General features: G+C 33.1%; 1 protein-coding gene across 2 annotated transcripts in view; it reads right to left on the bottom strand.

Annotated features, from left to right (window-relative positions):
• The window catches only part of LOC132725637 (ubiquitin-conjugating enzyme E2 E1-like), a 43,494-nt gene that overhangs the window by 9,463 nt on the left and 12,641 nt on the right, over positions 1-21,390 (bottom strand). For both annotated transcript variants that reach the window (XM_060710812.1, XM_060710811.1), the window contains exon 4: positions 3,609-3,741. In XM_060710812.1, the coding sequence (XP_060566795.1) occupies positions 3,609-3,741 (133 nt within the window). The remainder of the gene's footprint in view (positions 1-3,608; positions 3,742-21,390) is intronic.

The raw sequence follows: 21,390 nt of genomic DNA, 5'->3' as shown, positions 1-21,390 counted from the left end.
ACTGAGACAGCAAAATTGAGTAAGGTAATATTATAATTATGGTTGTCCAATAAGCAATTAATGACCTGAAAATGACATGTTAAGTACAGGTAGGCGAAGAACACAAGAAAATCGGCTATATGTATTTAAGCTCTAGTGATGAATAGTTTAATTTCATAGAAAAAAAGTTATTACTGTAATTGATTGCAAAATTGATTTAGTTAATCAAGATCATTTTCAAGCATTGGTTTTAATTTAAAAAAATTTTCAATGAAACACTTGAAGGACTCGGAGTATAGATTGAGACATAGTTTATTTTATTGGTATTATATTGCACCTTTTATTGGTTTACATACATAATTATGTTACTGAGGTAAACATTTCAATGTATCATTTTACTGTGATATGATACTGAATAAATTAATATACACATTATGTTTATAACGCATTATGTTTATAACGTTTAAGTGTATACATCTGCAGACATTCAAAAATACTTGAATGTATGATACTTTTGCTATGGAATAAAATTTTCAAACCCTATCAACAGTTTTATTGATGTTGTTGTTGGGTTTTTACGTTGCACTGAGCAGAGGTCAGGTGTCCATCTGTGCATTATTCCAAGGCAATAGTCCACCCCAGTAGTCCACGGACACACTAAATAATTGTCAATAACATTAAAGTATTTAAACATTTAACTTGCTGCCTTGATGTTTAAATAAATAATACACTTTCCAGAACTGCTTTAATTCAACCACTGTTGTATTGTTATCTTAATGTCAATGTTTTCAGTTTCCTGGTTCATGGTGTAAAATGAATTTAGTGTAAATACATGGTAAACCAATCTTGCAAAAAATGCAAATTATAACTTCCTGTTCATGTTTTCCCCTTATTATTGTATAATTAATATCTTGGGCATGATTATATACAATACAAAACCAAAAAGTTACAGTGAGGCTAAGTCGTAAATAAGATCCATGTACACAAGAAAATAGAACGTTCAAATTAACACATAAAAACATAATGTAAATTTAAGTCAAAACCATTAAACTGATCATCCTAAATCTCAGTCAACCAGAATAAAACCTTTTGTAAGGATGAGTCTAAGTCAAACCATCTGTAAAGACAAGTCTAAAAGAAGCATATCTGTAAGGAAGAGGATCAGTTTAACCTTTCTGTAAAGACTTGTTTCACTGAAACCTGTCTGTAAAAAAGACAAGTTTCAGTGAAACCTTTATGTAAAGACCAGTTTAAGTGAAACCTTTCTGTAACAACCAGTCTCAGTGAACATTTTTTGTAAGGACCAGTCTCCGAGTGAAACCTTTCTGTAAAGACCAATCTCAGTTAAACCTTTCTGTAAAAACCAGACAGTAAAACCTTTCTGTAAAGACCAGTCTCAGTGAAATTTTTCTGTAAAGAACAGTCTCATTGAAACCTTTCTGTAAAGCCAAGTCTCAGTTCACCTTTCTGTAAAGACCAGTTTCAGTGAAACCTTTCTGTAATGACCAGTGTCAGTGAAACCTTTTTCTAAAGACCAGTCTCAGTAAAACCTTTCTGTAAAGACCAGTCTCAGTGAAAACTTTCTATAAGGAACAGTCTCAGTGAAACCTTTCTGTAAAAACCAGTCTCAGTAAAACCTTTCTGTAGAGACCAGTTTCATTGAAACCTTTCTATAAGGACAAGTCTCAGTAAAACCTTTCTGTATAGACCATTCTCAGTTGAACCTTTATGAAGAGACCCATCTCAGTTGAACCTTTCTGTGAGGACCAATTTCAGTCAAACCTTTCTGTAAGAACCAGTTTCAGTAAAACCTTTCTGTAGAGACCATTCTCAGTTAAACCTTTCTGTAAGGACCAGTCAAAATCAAACCTTCTGTAAGGAACAGTTTCAGTGAAACCTTTCTGTAAGGAACAGTCAAAATCAAACATTTCTGTAAGGAACAGTTTCAGTGAAACCTTTCTGTAAGGAACAGTCTTTAATTATTGTCAAACCTTTCTGTAAAGACCGGAGTCTTAGTGAAACCTTCCTTTAAAGAAACCAATCTGTTTAAACTATCTAATAAACGACCATCTAATTTAAACAAAAATCTATAAGTACAATGCAGTCTCCGTCAATTTCATGCCTTTAACGACCAATCTAATTTAACCTGTCTTTATATCCCAGACTAAGTCAAACCTGTTTGTAAAGACTAGACTTAGTTAATCTGTCTGTTAAGACCAAACCTAGTCAAATCTGTCTGTAAAGACCGGTCAAGTGAAACTGTTCTGTTAAGAGTAGACTTAGTCAAACCTGTCTGTTTAGACCAGACTTAGTCAAACCTTTCTCCGTTAAACCATTGCATCAAGGTATTTTTCAGTTAAACCTGTACTAGTGTTCAAACTTGACTTTTTTTCTTTTATATTTTAAAGTTATGTTGTAGTTTTTGTGTTACACAATGCATATTTAAAGTGAGATTTTTTTTTATTAACAGCCAGCTGTGTTATATAATATTACCTCCTGCCTGAAGTCAGTTAGTCATCCTCACTGTGTGGGAGAAATGTTGAATAATACAGCATTCATTTTAGTTCATTAGTTTTAGAAACAAAGTGGTTTTAAAATGCAACAAAGTATTTTCCTGAGTTATAATGGCGGTCTTCCCCTGAAATTGTTGAATTTTAACTACAAGATTCAAACCTTTCACCCGATGCATTGGTTTAAACAAATTTTATTTGAGCTGTATTGCTAATCAAGTTCTTGCAACTTATATTAATCACTTTTGAGTCCACTTCCTGGAACCAACCAGAACTGGTGTCATATGAAGAAACATGGTTGTGACCCTATCAGGTCTTGAACCCATGATCCTCGGATTGAGAGGCAGACACCTTAACCACTAGGCCACTGCTCATCTGATGCATAGCTTACAGAATAAACATGGACCCTGCTTATCTGTCTATTATGAAATTGTCCAATGTTGTCTGAAGAGACTTCAATAAATAAAACAAGCAACAGTCTAGTCAGAAATTATCATGGGAGCTGGCCTAGTTCTGTTGTTATATCATTGACAAGTCATTTACATAATTAGTATTCTTAGATTATGTTTTGTTGGGGTTTTAAATCACACAGTTACTGTAAAGGTCATATGGCCACTTGACTGATGGAGGAAATATTACCCAGATGCAGAATTGGCATGAGTGGGCAAGCTGGTTGAAACTATATCTCTGATGGTTAGAATGAATCATCAGGTGAAATGTGAAAATATAGTAGAAATGTGAAAATATAATATAGGTGAAATGTGAAAATATAGGTTAAATGTGAAATTATAGCCCTTTGAAGGCTTGAACGGATACTTACCCTCAAGGAAATGTGAAAATATATGTGACAACATATGTGAAAATATAGTCTATTACAACTATACTTTTGTGGCTTACTAAATGTGAAAATGTAGGTGAAATGTAGAAATATAGTATATACTACTATAGATCTGAAGGATTTAAATAACATATCAGGAGGTAAATTGTGAAAATATAGATGAAATGTGAAAATATGGATGAAATGTAAAAATATAGTCTACTGTACCCTATACTTGTTTTAAAGAATATTACCATGGATAAAATGTGAAAATAAACTTTTCTTTGCATAAAATACTTTACCTTTGGTGGTTTGAAGGGATACTCTGAGGTGAAATGTATATCGAGAAAGAAGACTCCGCCTTCGTACACGGTCCCTGGGGGCCCTAGTATAGTTGATACCCATTCAAACAGATTATCTCCCTTTGGTCCAGCACTGAAAATATGCAAAAGAAAAAGTTTTATTTATGAAGATGTAACAAGTCAGGAGATCATTTTTTCACCAACACTATATCTTAAAACATTTTAAAGCAAATAAATAAACTGATAAAACTTAAAAACAAGGAAGTGAAATTCAAACAACCATCGAAAGTTTCGGTGCAATTGCTTACTTAATTTGACATTATAGTGTAATATGACACCACTTATTCCAAAACAATATAATGTTATATGTAATATAATATGAATCAAAACCAAATTTTTATATTCATTGTTATACAATCCAATATCAAATAATACCTTTCTTTTTTGCCCATTTTGAAATAGCTACCATTGGGTCTGTTTTCAAATTGAAACAAGACCTGTCCCCAGACAATAACTTTATTCTTTTTCACAGTGCTAGGTAGGGTAATTCAAGCAACTAATGTCATAAAGGGCATAACTTTGAACAGGTCTAACAATACCATTTTTACTCTAATATATTCACAATATTTGAGTTATTTTTGTCTCTAAACCACATTCATTGGAAAAAAAGCCCCATTTTTCCCGAACTTAAAATCTTTAATTCCCATAATTTTCAATACCCAAGCCATGTTACATAATAAAATATATCAACAAGAAAACATAATTCATTGTGAATTAAACTTGCAAAAAGAAGCCAAACCAGAATTTCGCTATTTAAATTATAACAGTTTGTTTGCCATGGTTTATAAGTGGGGAAAAAAAATCTGTTTTTTTTTTTTGTAAGGTTTCTGTTAACAGTTCGTCAATGTATTGATCGGAACACGCTGCCTCCTAAGATAGCTTAGCTTTCGCGTTCTTCTCCGATTCTCTACAACCGTCTTCTGTTCGAAATCAATGCAATTTAAGTCCATGTCTCGTACTTGTCACATCTTACATAACAAACGTTACATTTTTCTATCTGTTACAACAGTTTCTCTTTTATCCGCCATTAATTTGAAGTAAAATCATGACAGTTCTTTATAAAACAGATTTTCTTCCATTTAATTCTCAGAAAAATGTATTTTCACAGAACTGTTAATGACTATATATATTTAGTTAAGAATGTATATAAGTAATTTAACAATACTTCATCAATTTCAGACAAGTAGAAAATCTATGGAAGTATGATTTTATGAATGGAAGTGAAATGAGCAAAATGTCATGTTACCATGTCAAATCTAATGATATACATGGCACATTAAATGTTGTCTATAAATAATGTAATATTTGTAAAGAATTATCTCCATTGAATTGTAAAAAATGACCAGTCAGTAGTTATTAATGTCATGTAAATCAAATCAGCTCTGTGCCCGGATATATATTTGCCAGTAATAATGCCATGTAAATACATGAAGTACTCTGTCAAGAAATTGTTCCATGTAAATACATGAAGAACTCCGTCAAGAAATTATTCCATGTAAATACATGAAATTATAGTACTCATCAAGAAATTTATAATGCCATGTAAATTGGTAATTTATGTCAGGAAATTTAAAATGCCATGTAAATTGGTAATTTATGTCAGGAAATTTATAATGCCATGTAAATTGGTAATTTATGTCAGGAAATTTATAATGCCATGTAAATTGGTAATTTTTGTCAGGAAATTGATAATGCCAAGTAAATTGGTAATTTATGTCAGGAAATTTATAATGCCATGTAAATTGGTAATCTATGTCAGGAAATTTATAATGCCATGTAAATTGGTAATCTATGTCAGGAAATTTATAATGCCAAGTAAATAGTATTGTGACATCTATGTCAAAAAATTTATTGGGCGATATCACCATGAGTCAACAATGCCATGTAAATAGTAAACATCAATGCCAACCTGTAATCTAGGTTAAACAGGTTTTCTTTGTTAAGCAGGTTTTCTTTGTCAAATCATGTCTATGTTACAATGTCATGCAAATAAATCAAGTAAATGTTTACACATCCCAATACATAATGTAAACTGATAACCTAATAAGAAATTTACTGTAATGTTAAACAACTATGTAACATAATGTCATACAAAAATGGTATAATCTATGTCAACAAATATACATATATATTGATTGTTTAACACTGCTCTACAAATCATATTCTATGTCAAATAATCATGTAAATAAAACCTGATTCATCATAGTTAACATATGCCAAAATGACTGCGACATATGTATCATACATATAAGGCCACATAATTAAATTAAAAGGGAAAGGCATACATGTGAGATTCCCCCGTTCATTCAAAAGTGATGGAAACTTTTTAAATCATTATACAATAATGTCAAAATTGCAATTTAAAGAAATGAATGTCGACATCTTGCGGTTAAAAGATTTAAGTCGAGAAACTGAAGAAAAACAAGAGGGCCATGATGGCCCTGGGGTCGCTCACCTGAACATAGGCCCCCAGGGCGGGGCCAGTTTAAACCAAAGGGCATTTATTTCAACAAACTTGGAAGACACCCATTAGAAGATATTTCATGATGTTAAGTTTTTACTATACACAAATAATGAATAACAATGACTTTTGCCCCCCCCCCCTCTCCCTGGCAGGGCCATTTTTGACCCAAGGGCTTTTATTTGAACAAACTTGGTAAACATCCATTAGAACATGTTTCATGCTAAATATTTTAGCTCTAGCTCTTTTGGTTCTTTAATAGAAGATTTTTAACTTTTTACTCTATGTATATAGGGAAAATCAATAACCCCTGGGACAGGGCCAATTTTGACCCCAGGGCTTTTATTTGAACAAATTTGGTAGACACCCATTAGAACATGTTTCATGCTAAATATCTTAGGTCTAGCTCTTTGGGTTCTTTAAAAGAATTTTTTTAAAGTTTTTACTATATGCATATAGGGAAAATCAATGACCCCTGGGGCGGGCCAATTTTGACCCCAGGGCTTTTATTTGAACAAACTTGGTAGACACTGATAAGAAGATGTTTCATGCTTAATATCTTAGCTCTAGCTCTTTGGGTTTCTTTAAGAGAAGATTTTTTTTAAGTTTTTACTATATGCATATAGGGAAAATCAATAAACCCTGGGACAGGGCCAATTTTGACCCCAAGGGCTTTTATTTGAACAAACTTGGTAGACATCCATAAGAACATGTTTTACGCCAAATATCTAAGCTCTCGCTCTTTGGGTTTTTTAGAAGAAGATTTTTTTAAGTTTTTACTATATGCATATAGGGAAAATCAATGACCCCCTGGGGCGGGGCCAATTTTGACCCCAGGGCTTTTATTTGAACAATCTTGGTAGACACTTATTAGAAGATGTTTTATGCTTAATATCTTAGGTCTAGCTCTTTGGGTTCTTTAAAAGAAGATTTTTTAAAGTTTTTACTATATGCATATAGGAAAAATCAATGACCCCCTGGGGCGGGGCCAATTTTGACCCCAGGGCTTTTATTTGAACAATCTTGGTAGACACTTATTAGAAGATGTTTCATGCTTAATATCTTAGGTCTAGCTCTTTTGGTTCTTTAAAAGAAGATTTTTTTAACTTTTTACTATATGCATATAGGGAAAATCAATGACCCCCTGGGGCGGGGCCAATTTGGACCCCAGGCCTTTTATTTGAACAAACTTGGTAGACATCCATTAGAACATGTTTAATGCCAAATATCTAAGCTCTAGCTCTTTGGGTTTTTTAGAAGATGATTTTTTAAAGTTTTTACTATATGCATATAAGGAAAATCAATGACCCCCTGGGGCGGGGCTAATTTTGACCCCAGGGCTTTTATTTGAACAATCTTGGTAGACACTCATTAGAAGATGTTTCATGCTTAATATCTTAGGTCTAGCTCTTTGGGTTCTTTAAAAGAAGATATTTTTAAGTTTTTACTATATGCATATAGGGAAAATCAATGACCCCCCTGGGGCGGGGCCAATTTTGACCCTAGGGCTTTTATTTGAACAATCTTGTAGACACTTATTAGAAGATGTTTCATGCTTAATATCTTAGGTCTAGCTCTTTGGATTCTTTAAAAGAAGATTTTTTTTAAGTTTTTACTATATGCATATAGGGAAAATCAATGACCCCCTGGGGCGGGGCCAATTTTGACCCAGGGCTTTTATTTGAACAAACTTGGTAGACATCCATTAGAACATGTTTAATGCCAAATATCTAAGCTCTAGCTCTTTGGGTTTTTTAGAAGATGATTTTTTTAAGTTTTTACTATATGCATATAAGGAAAATCAATGACCCCCTGGGGCGGGGCCAATTTTGACCCTAGGGCTTTTATTTGAACAATCTTGGTAGACACTCATTAGAAGATGTTTCATGCTTAATATCTTAGGTCTAGCTCTTTGGGTTCTTTAAAAGAAGATTTTTTTAAGTTTTTACTATATGCATATAGGGAAAATCAATGACCCCCCTGGGGCGGGGCCAATTTTGACCCCAGGGCTTTTATTTGAACAATCTTGTTAGACACTCACTAGAAGATGTTTCATACCAAATATCTAAGCTCTAGCCCTTTGGGTTTTCTAGAAGAAGATGTTTAAAGTTTTTTCTTTTGGTTGCCATGGCAACCAGAGTTCTGCATGGAATGGAATTCTTTGAACAACTTTGTTAAGGCTTCACACAAGGAACATCCCTGTGAAGTTTCATTATGATCTGCCTTATGGTTTCAGAGGAGATGTCGTTTGAAAAGTGTGAACGGACAACGGACGACGTACGACGGACACCGGACGACGGACGAAGAGTGATCCTAATAGCTCACCCTGAGCATATGCTCAGGTGAGCTAAAAAAACGACCATAAAATTACGCTATACCATAATCTTATTGATTTTAAATTTTTTATAAAAATATTTCATCAGATATAGCCAGGGTTCATTCAATTCCTGTTTTTTATAAAAAAAATTGTACCATCACAACATAATATTGTAACATCGGTGTCTGCTTTATATTATCAGACAGCATGTATATAGCAGCTGTTAAGATAGGCAAAACTTCTATAATAATGAAGTCACTTAATTAAAATGACATGTGACAATAATAAACTGTTGAGAACTGTATTAAAGTATCATAAACATGCCACTATTCATTTGAACTTAAAAAATTTGTTCCACTTATTCAAACAGGTTGTTCTTGTTCTTAAAAAATCTGCCCCAGTATTTTTTATTATCTAATAATTAAAATTACAGTCCTTTTCAGTTTACACTGACACTTTTAAAAGGTCATATGGCAACTTTCCTGTGAGCACAGACTGTGGGTGTCCCTCTGACTTGGGTGTGCATTACATAGAACCACGGCCCACCTTTGCTCCATAATGATGCTAGTCTAAGCTTCCTAACACGAAAGAAGGCAGAAGGATTTGAACCTACAACTATTGAGAGGTAAGGGGTACAAATTCAACAACCTAAACCACTGGGCCATAGACTGACAAGAGGTCACGCCAAGGACATGTTCAATTTCTCAACAAAAACAAAGTGTGGTCCGTTTATTCCAAATAGGTTATGATGAACCTTCCATTGATTTTCATACAAAGCACACACACTAATACCAATATACATAAAGGTTTGGTGGAAAAGAGCGGCCACTCATATGACACATATTAACAGTATGAGGTTTCAACACTTTCACACCAAGCCTTTATGTATAGGTATCTAATTCCTCCACAGGTTTCATTATGTACAGAAGAATTAGCAGTAAACACAGTAGAGATGAACTTCCCTCATTTTAAGCACTATTCAGAGAATAAGGAGAATAAAACTTACAGTATTACTGCAATTAGTCAATTACCCATGTGTCGTGGTCTGAATCAAACTTTAGTTAAATTTTTGCAAGCCTTCACACACTTGTTTAAATTTGTTTAAATGCCCCCCGACTTCATTACCAATTATTTCTATGTAGTAATTATCATGGTAACAGTTGTTTTCTTATTTTTGTTTCTTATTATTTTATTTTTTATTCATATCAGATCAATACAAACTTAAAGCTGTTAACCCATTACGCGATATATACGCCATTTCACCCCCTCCCTCTTGTAGGTGTCTTAAATGGTGAAAAAATGCCTTATTTAGGCCCAAACACTTATTTTTGTTTAAGAATTGTTGTTTAAAAAAGTAACCACTTTTTCGGCGCGGACCCAACCAAAAGATACATCAGGGGGTTGCCAGAAAGGGGATCTGCCCCCTTCTGTTTGGAGGGGGGGTTGAAGGGGGGCAAAGTCCCCCTCATCGCCAAAAAAATTTTGGACTTATGAGAGGCTAAAAATGACCCCAGATCAATTATAAGGTAATGTGTAACCAACGCTGAAAAACATTTGACTCTATCTCAATCCATTGAGAAGTTGCAGCACTTTGAAATCAATTTTGATGGAAAAAATCAACACAAAAAAGTGATTTTTGGCAATTTTGCGATGTCCCCTCATTGCTATGGTAACAGGAAATTTAAGCCTGAGCATTGTGTTGCAAAGGCAATGGTCCAGTCAACACTTTTGCCAAGTTTGATTAGTATTGAAGCAGTTTTTATAGTTTTATAGCAATTTGAAAATTTAACGGGATATTTTTCAATGAAAATAGCCATTTTTCACAAAATGCTCATGAAGTAATGGGTTAACCATAAATGACTATAAATAAAGTTTGTCTTACTGACTTACTAAAATTTATGTTCTTTGAAGTAATGGGTTAACCATAAATGACTATAAATAAAGTTTGTCTTACTGACTTACTAAAATTAATGTTCTTTGTAGTTGCTCAGGTCCCATAATTCAGAGTTACATTTTTTTACAAAGTTACACCCCTTTTCTTACTGAACTGAGATTAGTTGAACGCACCAGACCGTCTTACTCAAGTTAATACTGGCAGCTCTTGTCTTTTTATTATTTATGAATTTATCATAAATTTTAGGTCACACCTGCACATAGCGATTTCGCACCTTCAGCAGTTTTAGAACTAGACCTCAGGTGTCTTCTAAATGTATTATTGTTCAGGAATGATCAACAATGATTATTGATTTTTTTAAAATAAAATATTAATTAAGGCCCTTCAGAAGTGTGTATGAGAAAAGATTACACATTATTGTAACATATTTTTTTCTCATTCTTCATAATACTGTGAGAAAGATTGTTATGTAACAAACATTTTAACACATGTGTTAACAGCTGCCAGCATTCCTGCTGAATATTGCAATTTATTTTTTTAAGAATTTTAGTAAAAACCTAGTGCTCGTTGGCAATATAGAACAGACACATACGTTTTAACCCTGAACCTCGTAGAACCAAAAGTTCTAGGCCTTTGCCTTTAGTATCAAGCCAACTCAACCATCTCATGACCTTAGTTCTATACTGTTCAATGGTTTTGATTTTTTTTATCTAAAAATCTTTGAAGCCTCAGAGACCTAAAATTGCAAGAGCACTTCCCATTATAATCTAAATCATCATGAACATTGGTGCCAGGCATAATATTGAAGTCTTCCAATGCATGTCAAAGTTTTGTAACAGAAACTGTTTCCTCTGACCTCTACATCACTGTGACCTTGACCTTAACCTAGTTCATTTGTACGACACTTAAGTTTCATGAAAAGTGCACATTTGTACCAATAAATGGCTATAATTCTTTCATGCATGTGGAAGTTATGTTCCAGACAAACTCTTATATTTCATTCTTTTCTGATGACCGTGACCTTGCATTGCAAATATGAACATGGATTATACTTATAACACTCATTCTCATGATGTTGAACAATTGTGAAAGAATCTCTCAATGAATGAAGATTTAAAATGCTAAATATCGATTTATTATAGTTATCTGACCTTTGACCTCTACTTGTGACCTTTGCCTTGACAATAGGGGCATAAATTGTATGTGCAATTCTCCACCATTGTACAATCTTTCTTTCAAAGACTGAGGCACAATAAAATTATTAGCTTTTATACCTTTAAAAGCCACTGTCAACATGCCTTCATATTTAGTTTAACTTAGTTTCCCCTTTCCATCTTGCCCTTATCAAAGCCACTGTCAACATGCCCTCATAATGTATGCAACTAAAAGTTTCTGGACCTATTATAATTTTTTTTTTTAACCTGTATACAATTGCTTAACAGCTGTTGCAAAATATATATCTTTATGTATAGCTTTAATATGTAGGCTGTCTATTATAAATAAAGTTTTATTCACACTGTCACCTCAATACACTTTACTCAGTTTCAAGGTGGAACAATCATAAAGGCACATTTTAGTCTTTTTATTCGTTTGTTTCTTTGGTTTAACAGCACGCAAACGCAATTTAAGTCACATGGTACCAAAATAGGAAACATGATTTTGGCTAACCTTCGATGTTACAAACTGAAATCAAAACCACCTCACCTGTTGAAGCTAAGAGATTCACAGACTCCAATAATTCAAACCCATTCAGTCGCCTCTTATGATCAGTCAGGGTTAAATGGTAGCTGAAATTTCTGAATCTTTAACTTGAAATTTATTAACCTTAGTTTGATGGGTTTTTTTTGGCCAATTTTTACATGTTTTTATCATATCAATTGTCATGGATATACTTGACCTCATCCAAGGACTCAGGAACCCCGAGTGATTCCTTGATTACAAACCCAATGCTCTCCCTATCATTGGGCTTAGTGTAAGGAAGTATAAGTCTCAGTTATTTTATTTAATTTTGTGGCATGTAACTTAAACTTTACAAAAACCAGAGTGCCAAAATAGCCCTATATAGCTCAAAAGAGAAACACAATCTTACAAAAACCAGAGTGCCAAAATAGCCCTATATATAGCTCATAAGAGAAACACAATCTGTACAAGACAATTATAATGGCTGAGGTGAGCTAATAAGTGTAATTACCCTAGCTTTGTTTTATAACAGGATGATTCAAGATTAAACTGGTTTAACACTGACAATAATATCATGTCAGTCAAAGTTTCCTTTCCCTGGATAAATTTATTGTAATGCTAATTTGCCCTCTTGCTTTAAATTTGAGGCCATCTATTGTTAATTTGGGAATTTTTGATATCAAATTGCTTAATAAAATGTACAGTCCATAATCTGGCAGACTGGCATGGCTTTATACTGGCAAGTTATTTAATTTAATAGCAATTAGGAGGTTTTCATGCAAAAAATTTTTTTTATTAAGTTTAAAAAGTTTTTTTTTTACATCACTAATCATCTTCTGTTTGAATCATCTGTCCAAAATCTAGCACAATCAAATTGGTCTTTTGCAAAAATATTGACACAAGCAAACAAATATTTATTTAAATATTGCCTTGATTTTTATCAACACTGGCGACTCCTGTAAAAAGTTCAGAAGTTTAAACTATGACAGACTGCTATTAACTTTAAAGGTTGTATCACCCTCTTACACTTTTCTACAAAAATCATTCAAATTATTTAATAATATTCTGTCAAAACCTTCCCCTTGAATACTTAAAAGAAACCTACCAAAATACAAAGATCTACGTCTGACTGTGTCAAAAACCCCTAATTCTTAATACATGAATAATGTCATACCAAAAGTCAACCTTTAATGTATAATTTAGGTTTGTATGGGATGACACATCTAAATTTTTCTTCGCCTATTTATCACACCATTTGTTTATGAATTCACCTTGTTAACATTCATCCACTTCCCATCAGTATTTTTAAACATTATATTTAATCAATTTAACTTATGGCATGATACAAATTGTATTAATGATTAAGGGAAGAAAAAAATTATTTTTTTAAAAATTTGTATCAGATATTACAAAAGGAAATAATTGTCTAATAAACATTCATCTGCAGATAACCATCTTCACTGTATAATATTCTCGATAAAGCTGTGTTTCACATTTACCACAGGTCGTCTTACAGGAGAGTATAAAGATGTACATGCTTCATGAAAAGGAACATAATCAATTGATAGTGAAAGAGAGAAAGAGAGAGAGAGAAAAAAAAAAGCCCTGATGAAACTGAAAGTATCATTTTTCCATACTGTACAAGTATTATTTGCTATGAAAATTATACAACTAAAATAAATAAAAAAACATTTTGAGGATTTAACAGAGCTTTTAAGAGTTGTTTTAACTTTTAGTACATAAATTATGCACTGCAGTACAATGTATTTATATATAGAAAGGTAATATACACCACTTAATATTTAAACAACAAGTTATCATGACAAGTGAATAAAGCGACAAGTATTATGGAATATATATATATATTGTCACTTTAGTGCAATAACTGGTTAACTTATACACTGTAGCCTCGATAACTCGCTCTTCACTATAACGCTAATCTCAGTAGAGCGCTCATAGACCTTGGCTCCCAAAAAAAAAAAAAAAAAAAAAAAAACTTCCAAAAAAAAAAATTTTTTTTTTTAAGTAGACTTAGATTTATAGCGCGCTATAACGCTTGCTCAATTTGACTGTCAAGTACAATAAACAATTGTCATTAGGACATTTATGAGCGCCAAAGGTGTGAAAAACATGCCTAGGTAAGTGTTTATTTGCTCTTTTGTTGTTTTACCTGTCGTCAAATTGTTTCCAAAATCTCAAATTCATATCATAACTGTGACATTGGCAACCGGTGGTGAGTATAAATAAACTAAAATTCACACACATATCTTTGACAGGTAAACCTCGCTGAATTAAATAACCCACAAGCCCAAAATCAATTTAAAATCCTACACTGTAAATAGAGCGGCCATGACAGGAAGTAATTGGCGTCTGATTTACTAGGGGACACAACTAAAGCTGGACTGTAAATTACAGTGTTATTTACAGTCCAGCTTTAGTTGTGTCCCCTAGTTAATCAAACGTCATTACAGTAATGGCTAACTGTTAGTGTTTACACTACATTCATGATTTATAGTTTTCTTTCGAAAGTTTTTCGTTTCTTTTAAATATAATTAGTATTATTGTGAATATAATACATGTTTACATCATTGAATGGCTTTAGAAAAAGATAATTGTTGATATTCATTGAACAGTAAGTAAAAAAATATCAGCGTTATATATAATATGTGGTGGGTGGGGTAATGCGGTAATTTCACAATGAGCGTTCTATTGAGAGCCTCATTTAGAACGCGGTGGTGAGACATTGGACCCCAACATGAGCGTTTTAATGAGGCTGAAGTGTATTAAATTTAGAAGTACTTAACCCATTACTGCACTTGGGTGACAATAAGTTACATAATTACATGCCTTTAAATATATATTGCCAATAAACTGCGCTCTTTCTTCAAATCTTTATCCTAAAATTATCATATAGCATTTATCTTTCTTCTTTATCTAGAAATACTATAAAATTTTAAAATGGTAACATTTCAAAAGGAAGACTTGTTTGTTGGTGATTTCAACAAATATTTGATCACATTTTTGCGATCCATATTACCTAACTGACTTTCCTGCATATACATATATATAACAGATATAACAAGATGAAAGTAATACATATATACAAATAATCATGCCAATTCTAAGCTAATTAATCAAATAAACTTTTTTTTGCATGCTTTGCATAAAGAGTTTGTTAGTCAGTGTCAATGAAATTACATCTGTCTCTTAACAGATATAATGGAATTAATGCTGACTTAACAAACACTTACTGGAAATTATATTTTGAATCTTTACACAGTGGGAGTATTGAAAACTGATTATTTTAAATCTGATTTAATAGACGAAACATACCAAAGAATTTGAAAAATTGGAGCAATATTGACATGAGACGAAAAATAATGTTATCAGTAAAAGGGTACAACAATATTTTTATATTTTACATCATTTCTACTGACCATTTGTCTTGTTTTTAATCTGTTTGTCATATCTAATGGCAGTCAGTCCATCAAACCAGCTTTTCTGGATAACTAACCAGTAACAACTGACCAACTTCTAAACCCACATGACTTCTGAGTCAGCAGTGACTTGATGTCCAAGGGATAAATGAGTATTGACTATAGTGATCTCATGAGCAAAGAAATAAATGAGCAAGGAGCATAAGACTCAATGAGCATTATAGACCTAAAATACAATGAGCATTAGAGTAAACATTATAAATACAGAGCATATTTAAGATACAGGGAACATTCAAGACACAGTGACTATTTGATTCAGCGAGTTTTTATACAGTGATGCAGTAAGCATAAGATACAGTGCCAATAGTGACCATGAGTATTAAGACATAGTGAGCATTAGATATACAAGGAGCATTAGGAACAATGAGCATTAGATACAGTGAGCATTAGATATACAGACAACATCAGGGACAATGAGCATAATTAAGATACAGTCAGCATTAGATACAGTCAGCATTGGATATAGTGAGCAATAGACAAAGTGAGCATTAAGACACAGTGAGCATTAGATATACAGTGAACATCATCGACAATGAGCATTAGATACAGTGAGCATTTAAATCAGTGAGTATATAACTATACAGTGTGCATAAAAGACAGTGAGCAAAAGATACAGTGAGCACAATTTACAGTGAGCATACAATACAGAGAGCATTAGATACAGTGAGCATAATATACAGTAAAAGAAAGCCTGCTCAATAAGCTCACACAAAAGAGTATAAAAGGTCTACTGATCCTGTATTCTATAATGTCTGTGGCAATGTGTTGTTGTCAACAAAAAATATATATGTCTAGCTATAATGCAAATCATCCTCTATGAAATTGGAATTTACTAGCAGAAAAGATAGTCAGGTAGAATTGGTACAGATTCACATATTCCCCTTCAGATAAAAGCCAGCTGGTAGAATACATTAATTTTTTTTTCATTATTATTCTAATTATATCCTAGCCTTGACATATTTTAAGAGCTTGTATTATTCTACATTAACATTAATATGGTATGACAGAAATGAAAATAAGTATCATTTTACAGGTGTAAACATCACTTTTTTTTGGTGGGTTTTACATCACACCAACACACACAGTATAGGTCATATGGTGATTTTCCAGCTTTTACTTGTGGAGGAAGACCACAGGTGCTCTTTCCGTGCACTATTTCAGGCACGAACGGGCACCTAAGTAGAACAACCAAGGTTCTGTAAGCTGGCTGGATAGCTTCCTCGCATGAAAGAATTCAAAGTCCCTGTTGGGATTCGAACTCACAGGGGCAAGGGGCAAGTGGTTTGAAGTCAACGACCTTAACCACTTTGCCACGGACACCCAAATAAGTTGTTTTCAAATAATTTAAGATTTTTTACTGGCTGTAAATTTAAATCAACTACAACAAGTTTCATTGGGTTTAACGGCACACCAACACAGTATAGGTCATATGGCATCTTCCAGCTTTTACTGGTGGAGGAAGACCTCAGGCACCTTTCAGGCATGAACAGGCACCTGAGTAGTTATCACCAAAATTCTGACATACCATAACTCAGCTGGATAGCTTCCTCACATGAAAGAATCCAAAGTCCCTGCAGTGAGGGGCAAGTGCTTTGAAGTCAACTACCTTAACCACTCGGCCATGGACACCCCGAAATTTTTCTTTTAATGATTAAATGAATATAATATGATGAATTTATAATCAGTGTGACTTTTAGAGTTTGGTTCTTGTGGATCTAAACATTACATCAGATGAACACACTTGGCACTGCACACCTATCAAACAAAATAAATAAGTGAAAGCAACTCCAATACAATGTACTTTTATTATATAAATCATGTTGTAATGATGTTAAATCCAAACACAATCAAACTGCTACCTAAGCTTTTTCGTCAAAATCAATAAAATGTAAACACTCCAATTGCATATACCTTGAATTCATTAAAACACTTTGAATAAGTAATTTAACAGCCTAGCAGTGAGAGCTTTTGTCATTTAAACTCTTATCCTGCTTGTGACAACTGAATCTACCCATGTGACCACGATGACCCCAGCAGCCATATTCATGCTCACACTGTTTGCCATTCAATCAGCTATTCAGTGTGTATGTATTTAAAAAAATTCCCTAAAAACAATGAATAGTTTAGTCTACAATGGAAAAATGGACAAGTCCATGAACGATGTTAACAGTGATTAATAACCTAGAACTAAGCCATCAGTTACAGAGCCAGGCCAGAATATCTCAAGTCTGCTCAGTGGCTGCTAAATTCTAATGTACTGAGAAACCTTTAAACAAAGTTCTCTGTTAAAGTACAAGTCATAGTTTTCAGATCACATAATGACTCTTGAATAGTTGCCTTGAATTAATTGTCCAGAATGATGATATCATTGTGAATTTAATATAACCATTTAAGATGGCCCTGTAAAATCAGTACCAAATAAACTCTTTTTTTTACCTGCTAGTTCATACACTTCATCATTTGAATAAAATAAAGCTATCTTAACTTCATATTTGCAGGGAAAATAAAAGGGAATAAGTACAGGGTGGGATACATTTAAGTGCAGGGCAAAGGAAAGGGGATAAGTACAGCTAGGCAAAGAACTTCAAAGGGAAAGGGATAAGTACAGGGCAAAGAAAAAGGGGATATGTACAGAGCAAAGGAAAAGGGATTAGAACAGCGCAAAGGAAAGGGGAAAAGTACAGGGCAATTTAAAGAAAATGGATAAGTACAGGGCAAAGGAAAGGGGGCATGTACCAAGCAAAGGAAAGGGGACAAGTACATCTTGTAAAGGAAAGGGGATAAGTAAAGGGCACAAGAAAGGGGATATGTTACAGTAGAGCGAAGAAAAGAAATAAGTACAGAGCAAAGAAAAGTAGATAGTACAGGGCAAAGGTAATTGGGTAAGTATAGGGCAAAAGAAAGTGGATAAGTACAGGGCAAAATTTTAAATGAAAGTGGATAAGTACAAGGCAATTAAAGGAAAGGGGATGATAGATGGCAATTTTAAGGGTTAATTTGTACAATGAGACAGCTGTTTTGAACACATTCCCTCCAATGTTTTCCCAATATCAACAAGTCCAATTCAAATATTTCCTTATAAAATCCTCCTTAAATCTTTGAATAAAGGCAGACTGATTATTTGTCTGAGGCAGATAAATTGTATAGATAATATTATGCAGAAATACAGCTCAGTGAAATCAACAAGCTGAAAATGTAATGTCATGCTAGAATGAGGGATCATACTCCACTCACTCCCTCACTGGGAATTGACTGAAGAATGTGGAATCCCCCTGAGATTTGGGTATTAACTTAAGTTTTCTTTTCTTGCAAAAATCAGCAAACACTACTGAAAATCAGTTCACTTGTTACCCAATAGGAAAATATCAACAGAACTGTGAATCAACTGACTGAAGACAAGAAAGAAATTTAACACAACTCCATACACATCAGTGACACTTAGAAGTTAAAGGATTAATTGATATAGGTGATAAAGGGATCAAACAGAATTACCAAAAATATTTCAAGATTATAATTCAGAGCATGCAGGAATGGGCAAGTCTTATAAATAGGACTTCACTTTGTTACATCATTTTATATCTGCTTTTATATAACCAATTATAACCATATTAATCAAAAAGAATTCTTTGCAAACAAAATGTTAATGTAAAATCTTATTAATGCAAGTTGCAAAAGGGTAATGAGCATAGAAATAATAATAATAATGGTTTAAATTGTGAAAATCTATTATCCACATTGGCATTAACCTTTGGAAATATTTAGCTCTTTTCAATTTTCCTGGAAGAGATAAATGTTAATGTTCAAGAGATAGGATTGGAAGGCATTAGCCAGAATATTAGGGTCAAGGCCATTTAATGATTTATTAGATATAAAATATCAGGGTCATAGTCATCTTTAAGATATAGAATATCAGGGTCAAGGCCATGTCAAAGTTATAAAATATCAGGGTCAAGGCTATGTCTTAGATAAAACATATCAGGATCAATGCCATTTGTAAGATATAGAATATCAGGGTCAAGGCCATTTTAAGATATAGAATATCAGGGTCAAGGCCATTTTAAGATATAGAATTTCAAGGTCAAGGCCATGTCAAAGTTATAAAATATCAGGGTAAAGGCCATTTCTAATATGTCTAGGCCACATTAAATGATAATGTTACAGGGTTCATACAGACATCCAATGCCAAAATTCAAGGACTTTTTAAGCACTATTTAAGCATGTTTTCCCATTTTTCAAGCACATTTGTTACACATATATCGATACAATCTTCAATGCAAGAGGTATAGTTTATTTGCCATTTCATGTTGAATGCACATTTTCTGGCCATTATATTGAATTTTAAGGATTTTATAGAACAACAAAGGGCGCATCAAATACAGATTAGTTCAAAATAACTATAATTTGTCCTGACTTACTGTTATGTTGAGCAAACATTTCTTTGATTTTGATCCTTACTTGGATCATTCTTTTGATATTGTTTACTGTTGATTTTTATTGACACTATGTCATTCAATCATTTTCAAGAATATTTCCAGCAAATTTCAGCACTTTTAAAGCATTTTTCAAGACAGTAAGCAAATTCAAGGACTTTTAAGCACTTTTTTACATTTTCAAGCACTTTTTAAGAAAGGGACTCAAATTTAAGCACTTTTTAAGACTGTACGAACTCTGTGTTATTTATTATATTTAATGTGAACTGGATTACAAGTCAATAGTTTGTGTACAAGAATTTAATGTTTAGTGTCCTAATACCAGGGTCAATGCCATTTTTAGAACACCTACATAGCCATATTTGCAACAAAGGCAGTACAATTCAAAGTGACTTGATATAGATTTTTATCATGACTGAGTTGAAATCATTCAATGCTCAGGTAAAACCATGCAGGCCTACCCACCCCTGTGGAGGGGGCAGGAGTGGAGGAAATGAGCCAAGATTTAACCTTGAATCAACTATCCTTAAATTGCTGAGCCAATTTATGAAGTGGTTCTGTTTAAATGGGGTCAAGATTGCTGGAGATATATTCAAATTGTATATATTTGTTAAAATTAGAGATATGTTCAAATTGGAGATATGTTCAAATCACAGTTATAACACATTTTTAACTTTTATGAAAAGTAAATTAATTCTAACCAAACACCATCAATATTTATAAAGAATTTTTTAATCAATATTTATAAAGATCTTTTTTAACTTCTTTCTGCAATGACCTTGACCTTTTCAACCTTAAAACATGGTACCCTTGTTCTATGCAATGTATCTATATACGAAGTTTTTGAGACGGCATAAAAACTATCAATCATTTCAGCCTTGAAAAGCTGTCTTAACATGTTTCCATAAATCCACTAAGATAAGATTTTCCTTCAACCTTTCATTTCTAAATTAACATGTTAATGTAAATTATTGACTGTGGATCCTGTTATATAGTTACAACATGATATCACTTTAACAGTATTAAGTCTGACAACCTGAGCTTGTGGAAAATCAAAATTGACTCAAGGGAAATAATCCTTAGCCAACAATTTGAGTAAAGGGAAGTAATCCCCAACTGACTATTTTGGACAGATGAAGTAATCCATGGCTGACAATTTGACAATGGTGGATCAATATAAAATGTGTTCATTTATGACAGAAGAATTCAGATTATCCCTCATTTCTAACATTTCTAATTATTTTTTGTTCTATTTCCTCAAGTGTCTGGAAAATTGATAAACAATTTATGATAAGTTTTTTTTTTTTAATAATACAAAATGAAAAACACAACACCTGAATTTACTCTAAGCCTGCAGGGCAATAACAGATTCTACATATGCAACAATAGCAGAACAAGATCTGATCATGGTCTGCACTGTTTGCTATTCATACAGTATAATAT

This window comes from Ruditapes philippinarum, unplaced genomic scaffold, assembly GCF_026571515.1.
Source record: "Ruditapes philippinarum isolate M1 unplaced genomic scaffold, ASM2657151v2 ctg133_1_1_1_1, whole genome shotgun sequence".
NCBI classification, from domain to species: domain Eukaryota; kingdom Metazoa; phylum Mollusca; class Bivalvia; order Venerida; family Veneridae; genus Ruditapes; species Ruditapes philippinarum.
Note: the sequence above shows the minus strand (reverse complement) of the source record. Positions and strands in the feature narration are given on the sequence as shown.